The 23,377-nt window shown below is 38.6% G+C and overlaps 1 protein-coding gene across 1 annotated transcript in view; it reads left to right on the top strand.

The window, feature by feature from the left end:
• The window catches only part of CUL2 (cullin 2), a 45,013-nt gene that overhangs the window by 18,298 nt on the left and 3,338 nt on the right, over positions 1–23,377 (top strand). Inside the window, exons 7-19 of the mRNA XM_063125540.1 lie at positions 1,872–1,968; positions 2,068–2,178; positions 3,672–3,834; positions 5,149–5,273; positions 6,451–6,558; positions 8,573–8,632; positions 9,026–9,154; positions 9,281–9,367; positions 10,579–10,731; positions 12,738–12,815; positions 19,132–19,198; positions 19,982–20,184; positions 21,834–21,935. Coding sequence (XP_062981610.1) covers positions 1,872–1,968; positions 2,068–2,178; positions 3,672–3,834; positions 5,149–5,273; positions 6,451–6,558; positions 8,573–8,632; positions 9,026–9,154; positions 9,281–9,367; positions 10,579–10,731; positions 12,738–12,815; positions 19,132–19,198; positions 19,982–20,184; positions 21,834–21,935 — 1,483 coding nt within the window. The remainder of the gene's footprint in view (positions 1–1,871; positions 1,969–2,067; positions 2,179–3,671; positions 3,835–5,148; positions 5,274–6,450; positions 6,559–8,572; positions 8,633–9,025; positions 9,155–9,280; positions 9,368–10,578; positions 10,732–12,737; positions 12,816–19,131; positions 19,199–19,981; positions 20,185–21,833; positions 21,936–23,377) is intronic.

The raw sequence follows: 23,377 nt of genomic DNA, 5'->3' as shown, positions 1-23,377 counted from the left end.
ATTAAAAGTACAGTGTATTCAAACAATAATCACAAATTTAATTTACTATTTTACTTCTTTTACTTTTTTTGGTAACAAATTGAGCTACAAGCTCCTGAACTGTTAGGAACCTCTTTGGTTCTGCCAGTTTATGAGGAGCAGGCAAAAAATCAATTTAAAACAACAACAGAAGAAACCACCAACATTAGTAACATTCTGCTAGTCCTCCAGTGTCAAGACATAAAGTACCCATTCCCATAAAAATGAGAGCTGCAGCCAGATTGTTGACCGGGGCTGGTTACAGGGAGCACACAACTGCCCTGTTAAAACAGCTCCACTGGCTTCCAGTCTGTTTCCGGGCACAATTCAAAGTGCTGGTTATGACCTATAAAGCCCTATATGATTCGGGTCCAAGTTATTTGAAAGACCGAAGTCTCCCTTATGAGCCTGCCTGTGCTTTGAGATCTTCTGGAGAAGTCCTTCTTTCAGTCCCACCTTCTTCACAGGCACGCTTGGTGGGAACATGGGAGAGGGCCTTCTCGGTGGCTGCTCCGGTGCTCTAGAACTCTCTTCCCTGGGCAGCTAGGCTGGCTCCCTCCTTGATGGGCTTTCGGAAGCAGGCTAAAACTTTTTTGTTCCAGCAGGCCTTTGGAGAATAATCTGGCCCTCCATCTATGTTATTGTCTTATAATTTTGTTGTGTATTTTAAATGTTTATGGTTTTGTCCCCCCCCCCCCCGCAAATGTATATTTTAAACTTTGTAAGGCCACCTTGAGGCCCAGCATTGGGCAAAAGGCGGGATACAAATAAATATAAGAAGAAGAAGAACTGAGGAAAAAGGGGGAACCAAGGTTAAATGAATATGCATGAAATTTAATCAGACTCATTTTCTGACCTATAGCTATCACTATTACCCTATTTCTTCGATTCTAAGATGCACTTTTTCCCCCCATATAAACATCCCTAAAAATGGGGTGCGTCTTAGAATCGCAGGTGTGTCTTAGGGTGTTTTTTTTGTCTGTTGGTGGTACTGAAATTAGTGTGGTCTCTGCTTCAATGGCAGTGCCCCCTAGAGGCAGAAATGCATCTTGCTCTTGCATTTGGAGTTGTAGTCTCAGTTTGCAACCTAGGACTTCCTTGTCCTTGGTGCACAGACATTGTTATAATCTGATACCGTACAGTTTTTAGAAATCATTTGGAGAAGTAAATATCTGAACACCTTGTCTTAAACATTTTATTCATCATGCTAAACTAAACATCCCATAATCTGTTTTTTCTTCATTATTTTTTCCAATTTTTCAGAAAAAAACCAAAAGAGACCCAAATTTTCCCAGTTTTTTCCCCCAGGCCTTCACATCTCTAGTTATGGTAGTTATTCATTACCTCCGGTATCAAAAGCAATATGTTTTTTAATGCCAATTGCTGGGGAGCATAAACAGGAGGGTGCTATTGCATTTATATCCTACTACGGGCTTCCCATAGATATCTGGTTAGCCACTGGAACAGAACGATGGACTAATTAGGCTCTTGGTCTGATCCTGCATGGCTTTTCTTATGTACAGAGAGGGCTGTTTGCTCCACAGAGGATCGGAAATAAGGAGTGAGATCCAAAAACTTTTTCCATAGACTGTTCAGATCCAGGCTTTCTCCATCCCTAAAATAAGTGCCTATTTGCATTTTGTCTTTTCTGTGAATTTGTATAATTTCAAAAAAGTTTGTGTTTGCAAATGATACAGCTTAGTAATATTCAGCGTTCAAGACGGATCAGACTGATCAATCATTGAAAGAGTTACAGTGTATGGGAATGGGAAATGGTTTTAACCATTTGTGTAGCTAGTTTTTGAAGTCTGGACAATACATAAATAGCATGCGTGCATTTTTCGATTTTTCAGTGATCGTTGTGGAGAAGATCCAAATCAGAAAGTAATCCATGGGGTTATTAACTCCTTTGTTCATGTTGAACAGTATAAGAAAAAATTCCCTCTGAAGGTAAGCAGCCACTTACTTATTTTTTGCCTCTGTTCTTTATGATAATTAATTGTTCCAAGCCTTGCCCTATTTGTATTTCATCAGACTCTCTCAATTTAGTTTTATCAGGAAATTTTTGAGTGTCCTTTTCTGAATGAAACAGGGGAGTATTATAAACAAGAAGCTTCAAATTTAATGCAAGAGTCAAACTGCTCACAGTATATGGAAAAGGTAAGAAGCTTCTATTTATGCATCAATTATCCAATGTACCTCAAAGAAAAAAAGTCAATGTATTGCTTTTGGTACATAGTAAGATGGTGGAAGGGAAGCCCTTCATATTTTGTAAACTTTATGATAGGGGGACCTCTGACCCCTTACTGCCAACCGCAAAGACAAAAGAGAAATGTGAGTAAGCAGCTGCAGCCTTAGCCAGCCATTTTCAGAGGTGGGGCACAGCTTGCTTCTTCTGCAAGATAAATGCCTGACCCAGGGTTCTATGGGCACTATTCAAAGAGCCATGGAATTAGTTTTCTAAGCCTCATGGTAGATCTGTTTTTCTCATACAGTGGTTCCTTCTGCTTCATGTCAAACTGGTTTTGAAGGGAATTTCAAAAGCAGCTCAGCAATTCAGAAAAATGTCAAAATTCCACTGGGTTGACACAAGCCCCCTTCATGAACCCAAACAACATTTTGGATTCCTGCCTATATATTAAAAAAAGCGTTGTTCCTTGTTCTTAGTTTTATTGTAATTTTCTCACAGCTATAGTCAGATGAGTTGCTCTGGATATCTGCACTGTTTGAAGTAGTAATAAGAAGTCCTTTATCTGCATGTCCCTGCATTCTTGACCATTAGCAGTGCTGACTGGGGATGATGGGAGTTGTAGTCCAAACCATCTGGAGGGTACCAGGCTGGGAAACACTGGTTTAATGTTGGTGTACTAGCCAGAACTTTAAACCACAGTTTGAAGTTGATTTAATGTCCTGATTAATGCACGTATATTAAATCACAGTTTCCCATTTCAGATGTTACAGGGAACTGTAATTTAAATTAACCAGGATTAATGAAGCAGCCACATGTAGATGGGAGCACATACAGTAGGCCCAATCTTCTTTTGTTGCTTGTTAAACCATGGTTTAGCAAGCCAAGAATGAACATCCAAAAGGGTCCTTTAAAGATAATATTTCTGATAAATGCATTAAGATTGTGATCCTGTGTACATTTACTTGGATGAGGTTCTGTTTGGGTATGGCATGGAAGCTTGGTTCTTCCTCTTATGGACTAGTCCTAATGTCTCAGGATGCAGTCCTGTATTTAACCTCAGTGGGACTACCAGGTTGTGGGCTGACTAGAATCTTGTTGGTCATCTTCTGCTTCTCTTATTTACTAGAATTCCCATGATCCACCAAGGTGTGTTAAATTTACAAAAGTGTATTCTTAGGATCACTTCAGACATAATTAATCTTGTGTTGAGTGATCCTTGCTTAATTGATGAGACCAAGGTTCCAAATAACTAGCAGGAGTCCTCAGTTTTATCTTCTATCCCTGAATTATACTAAAATGAATGGAATTACATTCTCAGATGTGTGGTTTGAGAAATGTAACCTTTGTGCCTAAATAGCTGCCTTGGTCTTTATTTGTCTCTGTTATTTCGAACATGAATGTTCTTTCTATTCCTAGTTGCATTCTATTTTATCACATTCTCTGTCTTGAAAATTACCTTTAGGTTTTATGTAGATTAAAAGATGAAGAAATGAGATGTCGAAAATACCTAAACCCCAGCTCCTATGGCAAAGTAATTAATGAATGCCAACAGCGAATGGTAGCAGATCACTTACAGTTTCTCCATGCAGAATGCCATAACATCATCCGACAAGAGAAGAGAAGTGGTAAAGGCGTGCTGCATGCTGAAAGTTTCAGTGCACATGATTTGAAATAAAAGTACTCTGCCTTCTAAACAGTATTTAGTTGGCAAATCTCTGCATTGATAACATTTTTTTAGTCACATACTTTTTTTCTAGTATAAATAAATGTATTGATCCAGAAAGGAAGTTGCTTATGTCCAACTGAAATGGGTCTATGTTATAATGCTCATCTGGTCCCCATTGAATTTAATGGACACATTTAATGTAGGTGTGGATCACCGTCCAGTGCTATTAGTTATGTGCAATCAACCTTGAGTCCAGCTGGTTTGGGGCCAAAATGTTCGTAGAGGCTGAATTGGTTCCCTCTTCCCTTTACATTACATAGGTGGTCAGGTGCTTCTCTTTGCAGTCTTCCATTATTTTTTGCCATTCATCTCTACTTTAATATAGCATGGCTAAGTATCTCTCTACATATAATAATAGATCAACAAGCATGTGATGTTGGCAAAATCACCCAGGTAACCACATCCTGAGGTTTGGGAATACCATCCCATTTTCCACTGCTGATAGAGTGAGGGCTTTGTAGAGATTTAAGCAGAGAGTATGCTTAATGTGGCTAGATTGTAGAGATAGCCTTCAAGCAGGGTTTGGAAAATTCCACCTCCCTCACCAAGGACAAGATGACCTCATTCAGACTATTGCATCTCAGCCACGATATGGAATGGCCTTTTGACTAGAAATACGGCTACTTGACATCTCCCTTTGTGGCAGGAGTGATCAAACCAGGAAGTCTTCAGTTAACAATAGATTCCAGGTTTCATTCAAACTAGGAAATTAGCATCAGTTAAAATCTTCAGAACAATCCAGAACATTAAACCAACTTCAAACCATGGTGTATTATCCTGGCTTGTTTCAAAGCTGTTAACTGTAGTTTCCTGGCTCAGATTAAATAGGAAACTAGTTAATGAAGTACTTCCTGGGTGGTTTACTTGTGTAAATAAGAATCCTGGCTTGTACCCAAACACAAGCCAGGATTCTTAAGCGAACAGCAAATGATCCTACTTTGTTTGGCCATAATAAATTCTAATCCTGGATTCAGGTATATCACGAAGTGCTATCCATGCCTGCTTTATATACCCACTTGTGAGAGGAGCAAACAAGCTGTGTGCCTATTGTGGTGTAATAAACCAGTATTCCTGCATTAAAAATGAGGGGCGATCACAGCCTGTGTATTCTCTTCAATTCTTAGTATCCTGGGAAAGCTTAACTACCTTCAAAATTATTATGTTGTTTAATTTTCAAAGTATATTCTGAATCCTAGATCTTCCTTTATTGCAGACATGGCAAATATGTACACGTTGCTTCATGCTGTGCCAAGTGGCTTACCTCATATGATTCAGGAACTACAAAACCATATCCATGATGAGGGCCTTAGAGCAACCAGCAATCTTTCTCAGGAAAACGTAAGTTTTGTCTTCAATGGGAGAGGAGAGAATTTTGTGATAGTTAAAAGTATGAAGACATTGGGGTTCACCCAGCACTCTGACCCACCCAGTGTGGCTTATTGTTGAACCATGGGTTATTGTGTTGTCTGAACGCAGTGTGTTTTCTGTGGGGTTGCTTGTTAACCATGCAGTGTAGCTAGTTAACGATCCTGAACAGCCCAACTGCAAGTTGTGGTTTCTCAAGGTGACTTTTTCAAGAAAAATCAACCACATTGCATGGTTAACAAGCCATCCTCTGAAAATGATGCATTCAACAACATGATAACCCACCTTACAGAAAATGCTCTGCATGCAGGCAACATAACATAACCCATGGTAGGTTAGCATGTTGTGTGAACCAGGCTATTGTGGAAAGTTGTGGCTTTTACATATAAGGTTATCACAGTTCAGTAGCTAGTAGACAGACTAGTACACAGTTCAGTAGACAGACAGAGGAAGTGATAGATGTTTTCATTGTTGTGGCTTTGCTACAGAAACTTTTTACTGATTTAGCATACGATAGTTGAGTGGTTTACAGTTTATTTGAATCTCTGGTCATAGCTATAGCATTGCTTTCATATATGAGCACGCTATCAGTAAAAGAAAAGTCAGACATATATGCTACTCACAACCTTGCCTAAAAATGGGTACATGAAGGTGCTCCCTACTACTTTTCAACTGAGCATGAATTCTGGGAATTGGAAGATATAGTTACCTTTAATGTTCACGTATCTAGGAACACAGTATGATCGCATTCCCCAAGCACTTTTCTTTAAAACAACAAGGTATTTAATTGTAGATATGTCTGCATCTCTGTTCTTGAAATGCTGGCAGAGGTCATTACATTGTTTCATGAGATCCATGCAAGTTGAGGTACTTATTGTTAGTATATACAAATAAAATTGGTAGTTTCTTGTGACACAGTAAATGTGCCCTAGAGGTTGTCCTGTTCTGTTATGCTTTCACACTTCAGCAGCTTTTACTTAGTTCTCTCTGGCAAAATTACTTGATTAAAAGGGTTATTATTATTATTATTATTATTATTATTATTATTTATTTATATAGCACCATCAATGTTGGGGAAAATGTGTTGTTGTTGTTGTTGTTGTTTACATTGTTTTCTCTTGTATTTGCCAAATTTGTGATTTGTCCTTAGATGCCCACTCAGTTTGTGGAGTCAGTGTTGGAAGTACACAGTAAATTTGTTCAGCTCATCAGCACTGTTTTGAATGGTGACCAGCGATTTATGAGTGCCCTTGATAAGGTAATCCTAGAGAAAAGTTTACATTTATCAAGTAATAAGAAACACAGGTTTGGATCCAGACATAATCATATCCCACTGGTTTCAGTGGGTCTACTCTAAGCATGACTAAGTCTGGATCCAGTCTGTAATTTCTGAGGAATTCTAAGTAGTACATTGCATAGTGATGCTAAATAGGAATAGTGAATTTGGCCCCATTTATGATGAATGCTATCAATGGTGTGGGGTTTTTTGGGGTTTTTTACTCCCCTGGAACAAAATGATGTTTCAAGTCAGTTTAGAAGCTAATTCAGATTGTATTAAAATAAGCTGGTTATAAAAATATATTAGTTAACGCATTTATGTTAAAGTGCAGTTCTAGCCGCCGACACACTATAGACTAGAGGGGGAGGGGGAGAGATCCATAAATAACATGAGAGTCAGGATCTAAAGGATTGAACTGGTGGGAAGGGGGTACAACCACCACTTCCTACTGCTGCCCCTGAAGGTTGAGAGTTTTCTAGAGCACCATCCGATTAAGTGAATGGAGCTGGAGAAGAAAGTTGGCAAACTCCAACCCCACATACACACAACCACAAGTCTCACTGGTCCCAGCTGTAATCACAACATACAGCTAATGGGTTACTTTTACTGGAGAATCCATAAATATAGCCTGTAATCTGGAATGCTACAGGTTCCTTCACTTTTCATAGTCATCAAGATTGGTCTAAAATGCAAGTATGCTTTGCGGACACCAGCTGAAATTCTTAAAATTTGGCAAACTTTTAGTCCCTTCTCCTAGTGTGGCTAGCAGCACTTTCCTACCACTCAGTATTGTCTTGAGAATCTTTCTTAAAAGCCCAGTGTGGTCTGGAGATTGCATTCTCAGCAAACAACCCCCCCAAGGTGTCATATTTCCAAGCCCTCCCACTGCAGTGCGAGACAATAAAGAGTCTGCCAAGTAATCCACAAAGCTTTATTCAGCAAATAAATATCTTTTAGCACCTGAAGAGAGTTTAAATACTAGGAACTTTCCTCTAGGCTAAAGCTTGGCTAACTACTTGAGACTTGTCCTTTCAGCAAAAGGAAATGTCTTTTCCCTGAGTCCCTTAACTTCAGGGCGGATTCCTCTGAAGAAGCCTTTGGTGAGAAGCTAGCCAAGCTGATCACCTCTCGCCTTCTTGTAGCTCCGCCCATTTGAATCTGCGGCAGACTCTGGGTTCAGTCAGCTCTGAAGTCCCTTCCTTCTCTGAGGATTGCTGAGTTCCCTCAGACTCTAAGTTGTTAACAATTTCACTGATAAGGTCTGGTGAAAATTAATCCCAGGCTAGTGAAGAGCCTGGGAGAATCTCCTCCCCAACTTCCTGAGTAGGCTGGTACATTTCTAGTCCTGTTTCTTCTGGTTCGGAATCTGATTCCGATTGATAGCCTGAAACTCCTTCCTAGGGGGAACAGGCCTAATCATGACACAAGGGGTCAAGACTTGGCTTCTCATCCTTGTGGTTTCTACTAGATTTACCAAGTGGCCAGTGAAAGTGGTTTTTTGTAAACCTGATAGGTAGGTCCACATCATTTTGATATCAGTTTAACACATAGCATACTGATAGGACTCCGTAGAAATTTAGTAGTAGAGGAAAGCTGAAGCAAAATAGTTTGGTCCCTCTTAAACATAATTTTTATTGGGTCTGGTTTAATAGAGCCTTTGGGTGTTTCTTAGGAAGTTTCTGGAATTAACTCTGAGGTGTATGGCTAATATATGACCATTTGTGTGAGCCTAATGCTACGATGTCAATGCACCTTTGTAAACATAGTTTTTTCTTATTTATTTATTTATTTATTTATTTTTTATTAATTACATTTCTATAGCCGGAGCTCTCTGGGCGGTTCACAAAAATTAAAAACATTCAAAGTATAAAACAACAGTATAAAACCATAATATAAAATGCAATATAAAAGCTCAACCAGATAAAAACAGCAGCAATGCAAAATTACAAATGTAAAACACCAAGTTAAAATTTATTCTTGTGTCCCTAAATAGGCTTTGACATCAGTAGTGAATTATAGGGAACCAAAGTCTATCTGCAAAGCTCCTGAGCTGGTAAGTATCAAACACTTCTTTTACACTTACAAATATAAGTATGAAATTTATTCAGATAATAGTCTGTCTTTTTAAAGACCATTCAAAGCTAGTGTTTTAACTAAAACACTGATATTAATGCAATGTTGAGGTAAAATGGGATTTACTTTGAGTTAACTTACAAGGCTGTTGTAAGGATTACTGATAGTGTTTGTAAAGTTCATTCAACTTTTGATAAAGTGCATTCAACTTTTTATACATACATCATATATTATAAAAAAAAAATGTTTATGTTACCCTTTTTTCAAGCGAGAGTGTTTATTATCTTAACTATATGGCTGCTGTCATCACGATTATACCCTGTTGCTATTTAACTTAACAAATTTTTATGTTCTACTTCTTTTTTTACTTGAGCTGGCCAAGTATTGTGACAACTTGCTAAAAAAATCAGCAAAGGGCATGACAGAAAATGAAGTAGAAGACAAACTTACAAGCTTCATTACTGTTTTCAAGTACATTGATGATAAAGATGTTTTCCAAAAGGTAAATAGTCACCTTTAAAAAACAACAACACCCTTTTTGTTTAATTGTTTTTTCTTTTCTTTCCTATTCTTGGAGAATATTTTTGAGGCACAAAGAAATCTGAATTTTTGCTTTTCTTTAATATAGTTCTATGCCAGAATGTTGGCGAAACGGCTTATACATGGTTTGTCTATGTCGATGGATTCTGAAGAAGCTATGATTAACAAATTGAAGGTAATTACAAGTTTACCATTACAAATAAATCAACTGTACTGATGCAGCCATTGTTTGTACTTTTAATTTCTTCATACTTTTACTAAGTTGATTCCAAAGGAACTTAAACATACTTAAAATCTTACCTAAATTGGATAAGCCGCTGTTAATTGTGCTAATGAAATATGTGATTATAACCTGCAAAGCTTCTGGTGGATTGTTCCTTGTATGCAAATTTTCTCTGCAAATTAGCTAGCTGAAGGTTGTCTTGTTAAAGAAGAACCAGCAGGTGGTGCCAAAATGATGCAAGCTGGCAAATTGCAGCCCTTTCAATTCTAAGGCTTCACAAAGGCAATTTTTCAGAGACTGGGAGATGGTATTTGTGGAGTTTTATTGCCTGCGCTGCACACGTTCATCTTCTGCCACAAACATAGTCTCTGGTGAAAAATGGCTCTAGAGGTTTCAGAGCTCATCAAGTGGTATTTGAGAAAAGCCCAAACTAGCTCCCAGGAGCACAACTAACACTGCTGAATGGTCCCTATGATACTATTGGAGTTGAGTAAGACAGTTCCTTGCTCCCATGCCCAGAGCAGCTTCAAAGGTTTCTCCTAGGGCAGCCTTCCTCAACCTGGGGTGCTCCAGATGTGTTGGACTACAACTCTCAGAATGCCCCAGCCTGCTGGCTGGGGCATTCTGGGAGATGCAGTCCAACACATCTGGAGCGCCCCAGGTTGAGGAAGGCTTTCCTAAGACATATCCACTATAATAAAATAGCAGCCTTCGTGTCTGTCTCTCATCCTATGCTGGAACAACTTTTGAAATTCGTTTTAAAAAGTAACTGTGTACCTATCCAGCATTTCTCATAGTCCTTTTTATTTTTAAAAAAGTTACAGGCTGTTAACCTAGGGCAGTATTCAATGGGTCACCCCACCTCTGCTGGTTCCATTGCACTTGCTGGAGTGAGCACTTGTGCTTTTATGTTTCTCAAAATAACCTCAGAAACAAGTGTAAGCGGTCTTTCCAGATCGGGATATATCAGTGAAGCTCCCTGACCCATTCTGGAAACAAACGTTTCCGCTGGCTTCAGGTTATTATTAAAAGCGCGAAAGCTCTGTTGCGCTGTTGTCAGTTCTGCAAGCACGTGGGCACATTAGGATACTACCTTTAATGTTTACAATCTATGTGTATACCTTAACTACAAAAGTTGTTTATGTATTCTTTTTGTTTTCCAGCAAGCCTGTGGTTATGAGTTCACTAGCAAGCTCCATCGAATGTATACGGACATGAGCGTTAGTGCAGATCTTAACAACAAATTCAACAACTTCATAAAAAACCAGGACACTGTTGTAGACTTGGGAATTAGTTTTCAGATATATGTTCTTCAGGTATTTAGGCGTGTGTGTGTGTGTGTGTGTGTACGTCCCAATTCTGGTTCACATAGTCTCTATACTATGACCTGGTTTACATGTAACTGCAGCAATTCCTGGGTTGTCTAACCCAAGAATTTCCAAGGATGAGTGCTGTGCACAAGCTGTTTCCAATTTCAACATTTCATGATGTGCGAACCCAGAAACAATGTGTTAACCCAGAATTAACTCAAGAATTACCCATGGTTTGTTGTTGCATTAATGCTGGCTCGTTTAACTCATAAACAGCTGAGAGTTTCTGGCCTTACACATCATGAAACAATCCAAGAAAGGTTAACTGAAATCAGAAATGGCTTGTGTGTAGTGTTCATCCTTGGTGATTCCTGAGTTAAACAACCCAGGAATTACCACTGTTATGTGCAAATCAGACTGTGTATAATAGTGATGATACATGTGAGACCTGTAACAAAATGTACTGTAGAATGCTCCTGCTCAGTGTGCTAGCCAGTCATGCCTTCTTTCAAGATTCTCCATTCCATTTCCCTTCCCTGTGCTGGATTTACATTCAGCATTTTGTGTCCACTGAACATACTGGGCTATTTTGGGTCCCCCCCCTTTTCCCCCCCTAAAAGGGAAGTATTTGGATTCTCCAAAGTATATTTCCCTCTTATGTGGGACAACTCAGCACTTGAATTCGCTATTAGAATATATGATGATTAAATATAACACGATTCATAAGTCATTTACTTGAGCATAAGTCCCATGTATTTCAGTAATTCCTATTTCTAAACAAATGTCCTTAACACCACAGCTTTATGTATTCTACTACTCCTGCTTTGAACAAGCACCTTTTGAGCTGTATGCTAAATTATGCTTATTAATTTCTACAAAAGGGCTACATTATACAGAAGTACAATGCAGTATGTGGATGAATTGTTAGCAATGTCCTACAATGTTTCTTGGAGGCATTAATTCTTCAAGAATATATTAAGGTAGCTCAAAGAAACTTCTAAAGGAAAAAAAAATCTCAAAATGTGGAGGGGTTGAAACAGTGTCTGTAACTCCCAAATTCATGCTTGTCCATTGGTCACCAGTCTCAAATTCATGCTTGTTCAATGGTTACCAGACTCAACATGGGAAACTCTTTTAAGTGCTCTGAATTTCTAATTGGTTGAGTTGCCTGAGGGCAGCAGTAAAGCTAAACAGAGAGGAGGGACACAGTGGTGTAGTAGTATATCTCCATCTTCACTTGCCCGGCACTTCAGCCAGCTCCAAGAAAGTGTCATGATCATTAACCTGCAGAAATGCACAGACTGATCAGATCCTGGATTAGCTTTGATGGATGAGAGATGGGAGGGTCTGCCATAGGGCAAGCCAACTCTACCATGAGGCAGAATAAGGTGGCTGCATCAGGTGGCTAATGCTGACTGAGAGGGAGCAGTGGTGAGGCGCTGTGAGACAGAGCTGTGTCTGCCACTTGACTTGCCCTAAGCTACCCTACTGCCCTCAAGAGTAGTGGACAATGCTGTCCCATTGCCAGCCTGGTCAGATCCTAAATATGAGCTGAAGGAAGGTCACCATCTTGTCCTTCACTTTGAGCAGCAAAATGACTTGGGCTGACAGCTTCTCTATCTCATCATCCCACCCTTCCTCCTTTAGTCATAACTTTCAGCCTGCAGAAGCAGTCAAGACTGGTTCTCTTAATAGACTTTGGCAGAGGGGAGAACAGAAGACTCCAGGCTTCTTCTGCTCTTCTTCTTCTTGTCCACTAAAGCTAACAGTTGCTGTATAGAAAGGAGAGGATTTTAGGTTGTGGTTGCTTTTGGTTTTGTTGCATTTCATGGATTTCCAATCATGTCTCATAATTTCAAGAAAGTTGCTATGAACTGCTCTGATTTTGATTCAGTTGGCCGTTAACAGTTCAGGGTTGCATGGTTTTGTTTTGTTTTTGTTTTTAAGAATGACAGCTGCTTTATAAGCCTCTTTAGTTTCAATATAAAATAATGTATGTAACTATTTTTCAGGCTGGTGCGTGGCCTTTGACTCAGGCGCCTTCATCTACATTTGCAATTCCTCAGGAACTGGAAAAAAGTGTACAGATGGTAGGTTAGTAGGAGATTTCTTGCAGATTTCGTAACTAATGGTCCTAAGATGGGGCTTGAAATACTTAGGCGGAGTGGTGTTACTGTAGAAATTATTTACATTGCATATGAAACATGGTATTATATATAAATCAGTGTATTTTTATGGTTCAGTGTTCTTTAAGGAGTTGGTGGTACGAGTTTGGTATTCTAACACTACAACCTGAATCTCCTATCTTGGGATATTCTGAAGATCCTCCTGTGATAGAGGAAATGATGAATGTAGCCTAATATTTTCCATGAACAAGCCTTCTTCACTTTTAAATTCACATTTCTAACGCAGTCGGATTTGAAGTTTAATACAACTGGTCTCCAAGTTAAAATGTAACTTCCAAGAATTCAGGAAGGGACTAAATACATTGTTTAGAACAGGGATGTGCAACCTGTGGCCAGCCAAGGCCTGAGGTCCACCCTCTCTCCCAGCGATCCTGATACCGCTTGCTATTTACCTGCTACTGCTACCATCAAGGAAACAGTGGGCAGGGAGTGGAGAGAAAGCCTTCCACTCTGTCAGCGATCTAGATAAGATAGTTACTATATGTATGAGTATCATATGTGTGTGCATGCATATATATGGGTGTGCGTGTATGCATGAGCGTGGCACCGGACCCCCAAACTGCCACTGAAAAGGCTGTGTACCCCTGGTTTAGAATATACTGCTTTTAACAAGAGGATGTAAACCGCCCAGAGAGCTTCGGCTGTGGGGCAGTATATAAATGTAATAAATAATAATAATAATATCCTACCTGCACTATTTTCCTACCTACTCTGTTCTGTATGGAATTTGCTCCATTGGTAAACTTTCTCAATTCTTGAGGTTCTGCTATTGCCACATTGCCACAAGCTTATATGTTCATACATTCCTTTCTTTCCTGATTCTTTTTCACATTAGTATTACATCATCAGCTACTGGAAAGATACTAGTCCTCTTCTGCTTTTTACTCCTGACCCTATCTTTGAGTGTTTTGGACACTTCTCTATTGTCTCTGCTCTTTTCAGTCCACACTTCATGTTAGCCAAATTGATGACTGCATTTTTAGATGGACTAAATTGAGGGAAAAACAAGCCGGATTTAGCAGCAAATGTTCAGCTGCGAGCATCTGGCACTTATTACTAAGGAAAAAACAGCAGGTACTTTAACACTGAAAGGAAATTGTATTTTTTTTTAATGAACAGGGGTTTTTTTGTGAGTACTCAAGAACACTGGATGACATGTTTGATTTCAAAGGATTTCACTTCCATCTTCTGTGCATCTAGCTAACATTAATTGGGTATTCCTTAGCAAGTACACATCTGATATTCTTCTGTACAGTTTGAAAAACCTAGTAACCACCTGCTCTTTCTCCTTAGAGGGCTTAGGAGAGAACATCTTTCATTTAACTTATGCCTACTCTGCTGAAATACTGATTCTCTTTGCCCCCAACCCCATTCCAAACACTGAATTCAGACACTGGTGTTCATAATATGTAGTCCTAACAATTTTGAAAACTGTACCACTACTGACATCTTGGAAGCTTTCTGTTGCTTCCTTTAAAAAAAAAGGAAAGGAAAGGTAATGTGTATTTTTACTCTGCTGATAATAGGGGTTTTTTTCCCATGTGAAAGACTTTTCCCCTGAAAAATGATCTAAATTCATGATGATTTTAGAATACATAATTCTTAAGACTGTCCTAATATCCCTCCCCTCCCACAACAACGTCATTACAAGTAGATCTTTTGCCTCTACTTTGTCATTAGAACAACTGAGTTTAGAGTTCATGTGTTGATATCTGGTAGTGCTATATTTCTGGCGACATTGGCTAATATTTTTTAGGTCCTGTACCCCTTATTAGAAATCATAAGACATTTTGTATATGTGTACAATGTGCAATTTGTAACCTCTTGAATTCAGTTCCAAATTCCTTATAGCTTTTCTGATGACCTTTTAAAAAATGTGCCTTTCCCCTTAAAATCAAGTCCTGCTTATGATTTGCGCTGTATCTGCCCAGAAGTGCTCTATGACACACCAACTTGATATCAAACTCTCTCAAGGACCAGTTCTGTTCCCCCAGTCCATCTTTGTGCTAGCTTTTACCTCAAGGTGATATCTTGATCCAGCTTGATGGCACCAAGTGAAGAAGCCAATCTATTTCCAAATGACAAGTTAAATAAAAAGAATCTTGCCAGTTCTGTTCTTTTTCACACCTCAGACTGGTCTTTTATATCTTGTTCCAGTTTTCCTTTAGTTCTCTGAGAAAAAGTGTCAATCTGTCTTTAGCCTGAAAGTTATTTTCATTGTGTCAGTTACACTGAACTTGTCAGATAAAATGAAGTTGAAACTTTTCTGCTAGAGAAGTCTCCTATCTGTTAAGGAACTGTCAGAAAAAGTTTAGTTTTCCATTTAGTAAAGACTTCAGTCATCATTTTGTGTGTCACTCTTTAACTGCTTGTTCCTAGCAGTATCAGGATTGTTGGGGTAGATGTAGTTGAAGGATGGGAAGCATCTTTTACTTGCCCATGAGGTGACTTTCCTCATGGAGCTATCCACTAGTCTTTAAAGTTCCTGTTGTTTATTGTTAGGCAGTTACTGGTAAATGTGGATGCTTTTAGAGTTCGGAAGAATCTGCTGGGAGTATGACGTGCTCTCTGCCTTTATATGCTGGGACCTGAATACCAAGAACGTTCTAAATAGCTACCTCAGTTGCAATGTCCATGCCCAGGACTTCCCTGCAGTACCAGGATTGGCAGATTGAGTATATATGAGAAGACCAGTTGACAGGTGAGGAATAAAACATTCCCATAATAGCAACTCTAAAGGATCTTAAACTTTTCCACTCCTTACGGCCACTTCTGTAGGCTTGGTCCTTTTTCCTTCTTATGGTATCTGTTTTCATGTGGTTTTGTTTTGAAACAGAAATCTGCCACGACCAACACGTTCCTCTTTTCACAAGTCCCCAAAAGTGTAGTAACACAATGGCAAAAATAGCATAGTGGGTAGAAAATAATACAGAAACAAGTTGTTGTTTTTCCTAACGTTTTTATCCAGTTTGTTTGTAAAAGGAAGGCTTCTTCCAGGTAAGGACAGTTTCTGTAAATAACGTAGGTGCCCAAATGATAAGGTACTCTCTCAAAAACCAGCCAGGTGTGATTTGGAGCAAACCTTGGAGAATATTGGGATAACAGAGACCCATGTTCAAATCCCTGCTTACGTACAGAGTTTGCTGGGTGGACTCTCAGCTTCACGTATCTCACAGGGATATAAACCTCCCTGAGCTCCTAGGAGGAAAGGCAGGATGCAAATGTAAAATTTGAAGTTCCATTTATTTTATTGCATTTCTGTACATTACAGAAATCTATTTTCCAAATACTAAGGGCACGATCTATTCCCAGCACAAGTGTCCATAGGTGGCTTCCCAGTAGGTCTCAGTAGAACCCCTTGTTCTTCCTCCTTGTCTCAACACGGGTAATTCACCAGTATAGGAAGTGTGAGCCATCTGCAGACTTTCTGTGTCTAAATCTCGCCCACCCTTTCTTCAAGTTAGAAGATTCATATAATATGCTTCTCTCAAAGAGACAGAGTTCCTACACCTCTAATAGCCTGTTATGCTTCCTCAAGTAATATGAAATGTTAGTTGTACAACCATGTCTAAATTACATCAGCTTGAGCTTTAAACATTTCAGAAAGTTTTTCAGGAAAAACCACTTTGCTAGATAGTTTTGTATATCTAATAGCTCAATTCAGTGAATGCCTACTCAGAAGTAAGTCTTCAGTTCAATGGAGCTTACTCCTGAAGTATGAGGGCATAGGATGGCAGCCTAAATAAGAAAATAATTGTCTAAATAAAACATGTGGAGAGGCTACGAACTCCAAAAATCAGAGAAAATCTTGGTCCAGATCTTGCTTGTCTCTGTTAAATCCTTTAATGAGGCCATGTGGGATCCACATGAGGCCAGTATGATACCAGTGGATGTTCCAGGGTAACCTTTTATGAATTTAAAGGGATAGTTGATTTTTTTTTAATGCACTTCTCAGGGCCTAGATGAAACTGCATAATGAATGATAATGAGGGGATTGATGAACAAATTGTTAGATGACATCAACCTTTTCTTACAGATTTTTCAGAATTGAGATGCTAGCAACAGCTTTAATAAGGGCTTAACTTTGTGCTATTTCAAATGTCATTTTAATCAGCGATTTGATTTCTAAATCCTGCTTTCTAATTTATTTGATCAGAGGAAATTAACTAATGTACTTAGAATTTAGATAGAATTTGCCTTTTTTCTGAGCTCATTTCAGACAGGCTTCAAAGAGAAAAAAGGAGTCTCTGAAATTGAAAGTCTGCTAAGCTTTTCTTCTCTCAAGCCTCATGGTAGCAGTAGGAGATGGCCCTAATAAAGTCTAACCCTCAAGGATTAGGAATTAAATTAGACCAGGTTTTTTTTTTATGTTGTCTTGGTAATCTCCCACTGTTGGTATCAGTTTCATTTAGAACCATCAATGGTAGTAATGAGTGACAAAAGTATCTTAATATAAAAGGTATGAAACTCATTTTGAGCAATATTACTAAAATGGCCAGTTAAGATGTATGTGACTTACTGGGATTAAAAACTAAAAGATTAATGTAATGTGTTTAAATAACATATAATTAGTGAATCATTAATATTGAGATTCCTATAATTATAGTGTGACACAAAATATTCTTGCTTGAAGAACTGCATTGCTTTATTCTGATTTCCTCTACTTCAATAAAATATAGAATATTCCACATTCTGTTTTATTATTAAAGATTCTGTGGAAGCAGAAAGTTTTGAGACAGTTTCTTTCATCAACAGGATTTCATTCTATTACAGACTCCTGACTTGACTAGTATGTGGCTACTACATAGTACTCACAGAATAACACTCTTTAGATACTGCTGTGTAGTTAATTGGTATCAGATAAGGCCAAAAGAAAGAAAAAAAGCTTGTTGTGTTGCAATTTTGTATCCTTCTAATTATTTTGTAGGCCTTCAACCTTGACCTGCTCTAGCTTGAGAACTAGCTATCGGCTTTTGAAGCTAATTTTTTTTTTAGCACCAAGAGACCCATATGTAGGGACTACAAAGCCTGATTGTTAACTCCGCTAGTAACTTTCCTATCTTCTAAAAGAAGTCAAAGGGATTCCTAGGGTTACTGGCACACATGCCATTAGAACAACTGTCAGTCCTCCAGGAAGTCTCTTAAAATGTAAGAACAGTTGGAACCTCTTGTCTGAAAAGTTGCTAGCGGGACATTTTTTTAATCATTCTTTATATGCGTCATGAAGACGTAGTGTGGCCTAAGGTACAGAGCATAGAGTTTAGCTGTGTGTGACCTGGATGGCCCATGTCTGCCATTAATGTCTTGTGCGGCTTTTGGCAAATTGTTAGCACTTGTCCTCAGGTCTTTATTGGTAAAATGGGGTTAACATTAAAATTACACACAAGATGTTGGCTTGTTATATATATATATATTTTTAAAAAACCATACAAAATCATTAAATAGCTTCATAAATATAAAAAGAAATATTCTGCAGTGAAACCTTAATAGACCCTGTTAAAGACACACGTCCTGTAACTGTGCTGTTTAGGTGCAGGTGCATGGAGGGGCTGCCAGGGCTGAGGCATTGTTGATTGCTCCGAAGGATTGAGAGCTGGAAGCAGCAGCAAAACTTAAAGCAAGATGAAAGCTACATAGATGTTCAGTAGCTTGTGTTGGGTTTGGGCATAGAGTTGTAGACTGGCTGGAACGTTAGACTCTACTTAGCTATCAAGTTCACTGGGTGACTTTGGTACATCACTATTTCTAATTGATTGTGGGAACAAGTGATATTAGGGATGTGAAGCCTTATGTACACTGAAAAGTGCTATAGAACTGAATAAATACTATATGTTTGTTGTATTGAAATGGCAATATAGGTAAAATGTTGCTTTCTCCAAGATTTCTATATCCAGAAATGGACTCTTTCCATAATGTTGTAATAACATTTTTATTTTACTATATGTATTTTAAGTATTATCCACTCTTGAGTCTTCAGGTTTGAGTGGGTTAGCTAGAATTCTATTCTCTTTCCTGGTAACTGGGACTTTTACTTATTGTGGGTAATGATTTGCCAAACATTTGTTACATGGTTTATGATATTTAGCAAAGTGATTTTTATTATATTTTTTGCATATTATGTGTGTAAGCTCTGGACTAACCAGAACTTTCTCTTGAGATATTTGGCTGAAGATGTGGTCTCTGAAAAATATTTGACCTAAAGAATGATTTTGTTTTACAGTTTGAATTATTTTACAGTCAGCATTTCAGTGGGAGGAAACTTACCTGGTTACATTACCTCTGCACAGGTAAAAATAAGTGTGCATGTTTTTTACCTTATGAAACGTTTTTCATAATACATACTAACAATCATTTTTGCTTATTAGAACCTATAAATTCTTTGAACTTTAGAAGCAAGCCAGTTGGTTCTAAATTTAAAGTTGATTTACCCACCCTGACATTGTTAATATAGTTTCACTGATTCATCTCAGTTGGGTATCTTAATTTAATCTCCTTTTATTCTTGCCAGTAGAATTTATTGCTTTAGAGATTTTATATTACATTATTAATTGAGCGTTTTCCAGAAAGAACTTGTTTTCCAGGACTGTTCTTTGGAAAACTCCCAATTTATTAGCATAAGATGAAGAGATGTAAAATGTTATAATTGGGTTAAGTACACAGGCAGCTCAAAGTTTGATTTTGAAAGTGTTAATGGAGAAAAGTAAATTAATCTAGACATACAGAAGAATGAAGTTGGGGGCACATAATGCAAAGTTTAGTTACTCTTCAGCAAAGCTCAGTAAGAGTTTGCTGATACTATTTCTTGTATTGAGATGGCCCTTTTAATAAAATTACGTAAGATATTCTATCTATAATTTTAAAATGCTTCTATAGCACTTGTCAGTTTTCAGAACGCTTTGCTTTTTTTTTTAACCCTCTGAAAGGTTTGTTTACCACCAGGCTGGGACCCAGTGTTACGTCTTGTGGGGTTGCTTAATGCCTGCCCCTGAGATAAAGAAAAGATGCCATGTCCTATTTGAAACATAGGTTGCATATTAAACTAGTGTGTAAAATGTGTAATTAACTTGCAGGTGAGGTCAAAATGAATTACTTGTGCAAGCCGTATGTAGCCATGGTCACCACCTACCAAATGGCAGTGCTCCTGGCCTTCAACAATAGTGAAACTGTCAGTTACAAAGAGCTTCAAGACAGTACACAGATGAATGAGAAGGAACTGACAAAAACTATCAAGTCACTACTTGATGTCAAAATGATCAACCATGATTCAGACAAGGTATGTCACAAAAAGAACATAGAATATCTTCTTCGCTTCTTTCTCTTGTTTGCATTTGCAAGTGCTTTTTTTTATCTTTTCTTTTGTGGAGGTGGAATATTGACTTTTGTCGCTACTATCCAGAGCAGAAGTAGAAAAATAGATTGGCTACATTTTTTTGTAGTTTTGAATCGCTGACCATGAGAACTGCACAACTTGCTACATGCCTTTCAAAGGTTTTGGGGTATGCGTTTTGCAAACACCAGCCCCCAGGTCTCATGGCAAACTGTTTTTGAAATGTAGCAAATACGGCATGGGGCCCTGCTTTTTCAAAATAGGAGGAAAGTAAAAAGAAAACTCCGGGTGCACCAGAAATAGCACTTTGGATGTCTGGAGGTGTGTGTGTTCTATGCATCAACTTAAGTGAAATTTCTTTGTGAGGGGGGCGGACTTCATTTACCAGGGGAAACATCCTGAAGCACAACCCAACCAGAGCTTTCCTGACCTTGAAATGATTTAGCGTTGGGTTACACCAAGGGCATGTCTACACCAGGCTATATCCCGGGATCGTCCCTGTGCATCCACATGATGCACAGGGGATCCTGGGAGCAGGGAGGGATGATCCCGCCATTTCCCCAGGATATTGCCATTCCCTTTTTTCTCGGTTTTCCCCGTGGTCTTGGGATCGTCCCAAAACTGCGGGAGGTGTGAGTAGACGTCCCGGTTTTGTCCCGGCTCCTTGCAAGTAAATGCGAGGAGCTGGGAACCAGGCACAGGGCACAGAGCTCTTCAAGCGCTCTGTGCCCATCGGGGGTAGGGAGAGGGGTCAGGGCTTCTTTTTTAAAAACTTTTGCGCTGGAGAACAGGTGTGCTCCAGATCCTGTCTTTCTAAAAAAAGAAATGGCAGGCGCGACATCCTCCTTCCTCCCTGGACATCGCGCGTGTGTAAACACAGGAAAGGATCTCACAATCAGTGTATCACATGATCCTCCTCCCTCCCTCCCGGAACGCCATTAGGTGTAGATGTGCCCCTAGACAAGGCAAGAGGGGGTATACTAACCAAATCCTTGAGCCATTCTACACCTTTTCCCACTACAATATAACCATGTCCTTAAAGTTATGTCTATCCCACATGAAGAAAGCAGATTATCTACAAGGAGAAATGCATTTTTCCCCACTGTCTCATGTAATTGGACTTAGAGGACAAGGAAATATACTTTTTGTTATTATGTTCATACTAACTTTTACATTCATACCACATTCTAATGCCACAGAATTGATATACTAATGCTTCTTCTAATTATTATCCAGTAATGTTATATTTAGTGGATTTTATTCCTGTTAACAACTTTAGGGGTTCCCTGTTCAGCATAGTGCAACAATTACACTGGGTTCATTTTAAAACCAGTCATATATGTAAAATGCATTACCTTCACTGTCCTGGATAGCAGACTGCAGCATAGGAAAGTTAAATAATTCAAACCTGCCAAATTGAGCAAGTAGCAATACGTTTACATTTCAACACAGGAGATGTAAGCCATATGTATCTGTAGATTTTTCAAGCAAGCTGTCCTTGGGAAAACAGACAAGCTGTTAACATGTTTGGCACCGTGTATGCGTGTGAGAGAGAGAGAGTGAGAGAGAGTTAACACATGCGTTCCTCATTGCAGGAAGATGTAGAGGCCGAGTCTACTTTTTCATTAAATATGAGCTTCAGCAGTAAACGAACAAAATTTAAAATCACTACATCAATGCAAAAAGATACACCACAGGCAAGTATTTTTTATCATCTTTGATATTATGTTGCTTGAAGTTCCATAAAAGATACGGTATAAAATTGAAACTGATTTTTAAAACGGATGAAAACTTTTTGATGTTGACAAAGGAAAGGATAATGGGAGAGACGCAAGAGTACTGACACGACAGGCAGTAGAACCTTTCAAATGAGATGGACAACAAGACATTCTGAAATTGTCCACTCCAGGGTGCACAGATTGCTGGGATGTGGTTATACTAGCATTGAGTTGGAGCCAAGTTCAGACTTGGAACACACCCATTGAAATCAACAGGTCTTAAAACTTTTACTGATTTTGATTGGTCTACTCTAAATATGACTAAGTATTGATCCAACCCAATATAAATTATCCATGATCAAGTCATGACATGCTTACAGGTAGTTCTTCCCATTTGCTCCCTCTTTGTGACAAAAAAGTTAAGTTCTCCAGAACCTAAAAATGGGATTACAGAAGTTAAAGAGGAAAACAGCCATATTTTCAATGGCAAGGCAGTCCATTGCAAATAATGTGTTGGGCCTTGAATTGAGAAGGGTGAATGTTGTACATTTTAAGAGGGATGAACCAGAAATATTAATCTTAAATTTTGTTCAGCACTGTTTTTCTTTACATAGGAAGTGTGTTTTCTGTTACTCTTAATCGTTTAGTTTTTATTCCAAGTTTTCATAGTACATGCCCTGAAAACACTATAAATTAGTAACACTATTTAAGATTCTGAACATCTCATTACATGTATTATGGACACATGTACAACTATATCCAGAGAAATATTGCACTACTATTTATTTCTAATATAGCACTATTCAGTACCTTCTTTTCCACAATACTAAAAATAATCACATGGCCCAATACATTATTACGAAGTATTGTGTTTCTCTTCAGGCAGTTGCACTGTCGATTGACAATACATTATGAACTATTATTTGACTTCCCACTTTAAAATAAGGAACTTTAAATTCCAACCTGAGTATTCAATTATTACACTTCTCACTAAAGGCAAATTGCACTGCCTGGGGTATAATATGATACCCCTTAATGTACATTCCCATGATCAACTACAATACTCTTTTCTGGTAAGCTACAATAAATTGGGTTCAAGGGACATTAACCACTTTACAAGATGGGACAAAGTCTCAGTACAGTACACCTAGCAGAGTTAGTCATTTCAACATGTTAAGAATTATAGCTTCAAAAATACCGAGTTTGAGCTTGGAATGTCATTCCTTTCAACCATGTGTCAGAACAAATACTTAGACAAGCTAAGAATGTATCTAAGCTAAAGCAGAGCCCTTAATGTGGCAGTGTGGTCATGGCACCTGCAGGGACCTCCAACCGCATCCACAAAACTTTCGACTCCCTGCCCCCTTCAAAAGGATCTTTTAAAATAAAAACCTTGTAAATGTTAGGGTAGTCTTCTTTAT

Source organism: Elgaria multicarinata, chromosome 1, assembly GCF_023053635.1.
Source record: "Elgaria multicarinata webbii isolate HBS135686 ecotype San Diego chromosome 1, rElgMul1.1.pri, whole genome shotgun sequence".
NCBI lineage: Eukaryota > Metazoa > Chordata > Lepidosauria > Squamata > Anguidae > Elgaria > Elgaria multicarinata.
This window is presented reverse-complemented; position numbering and strand designations above follow the sequence as displayed.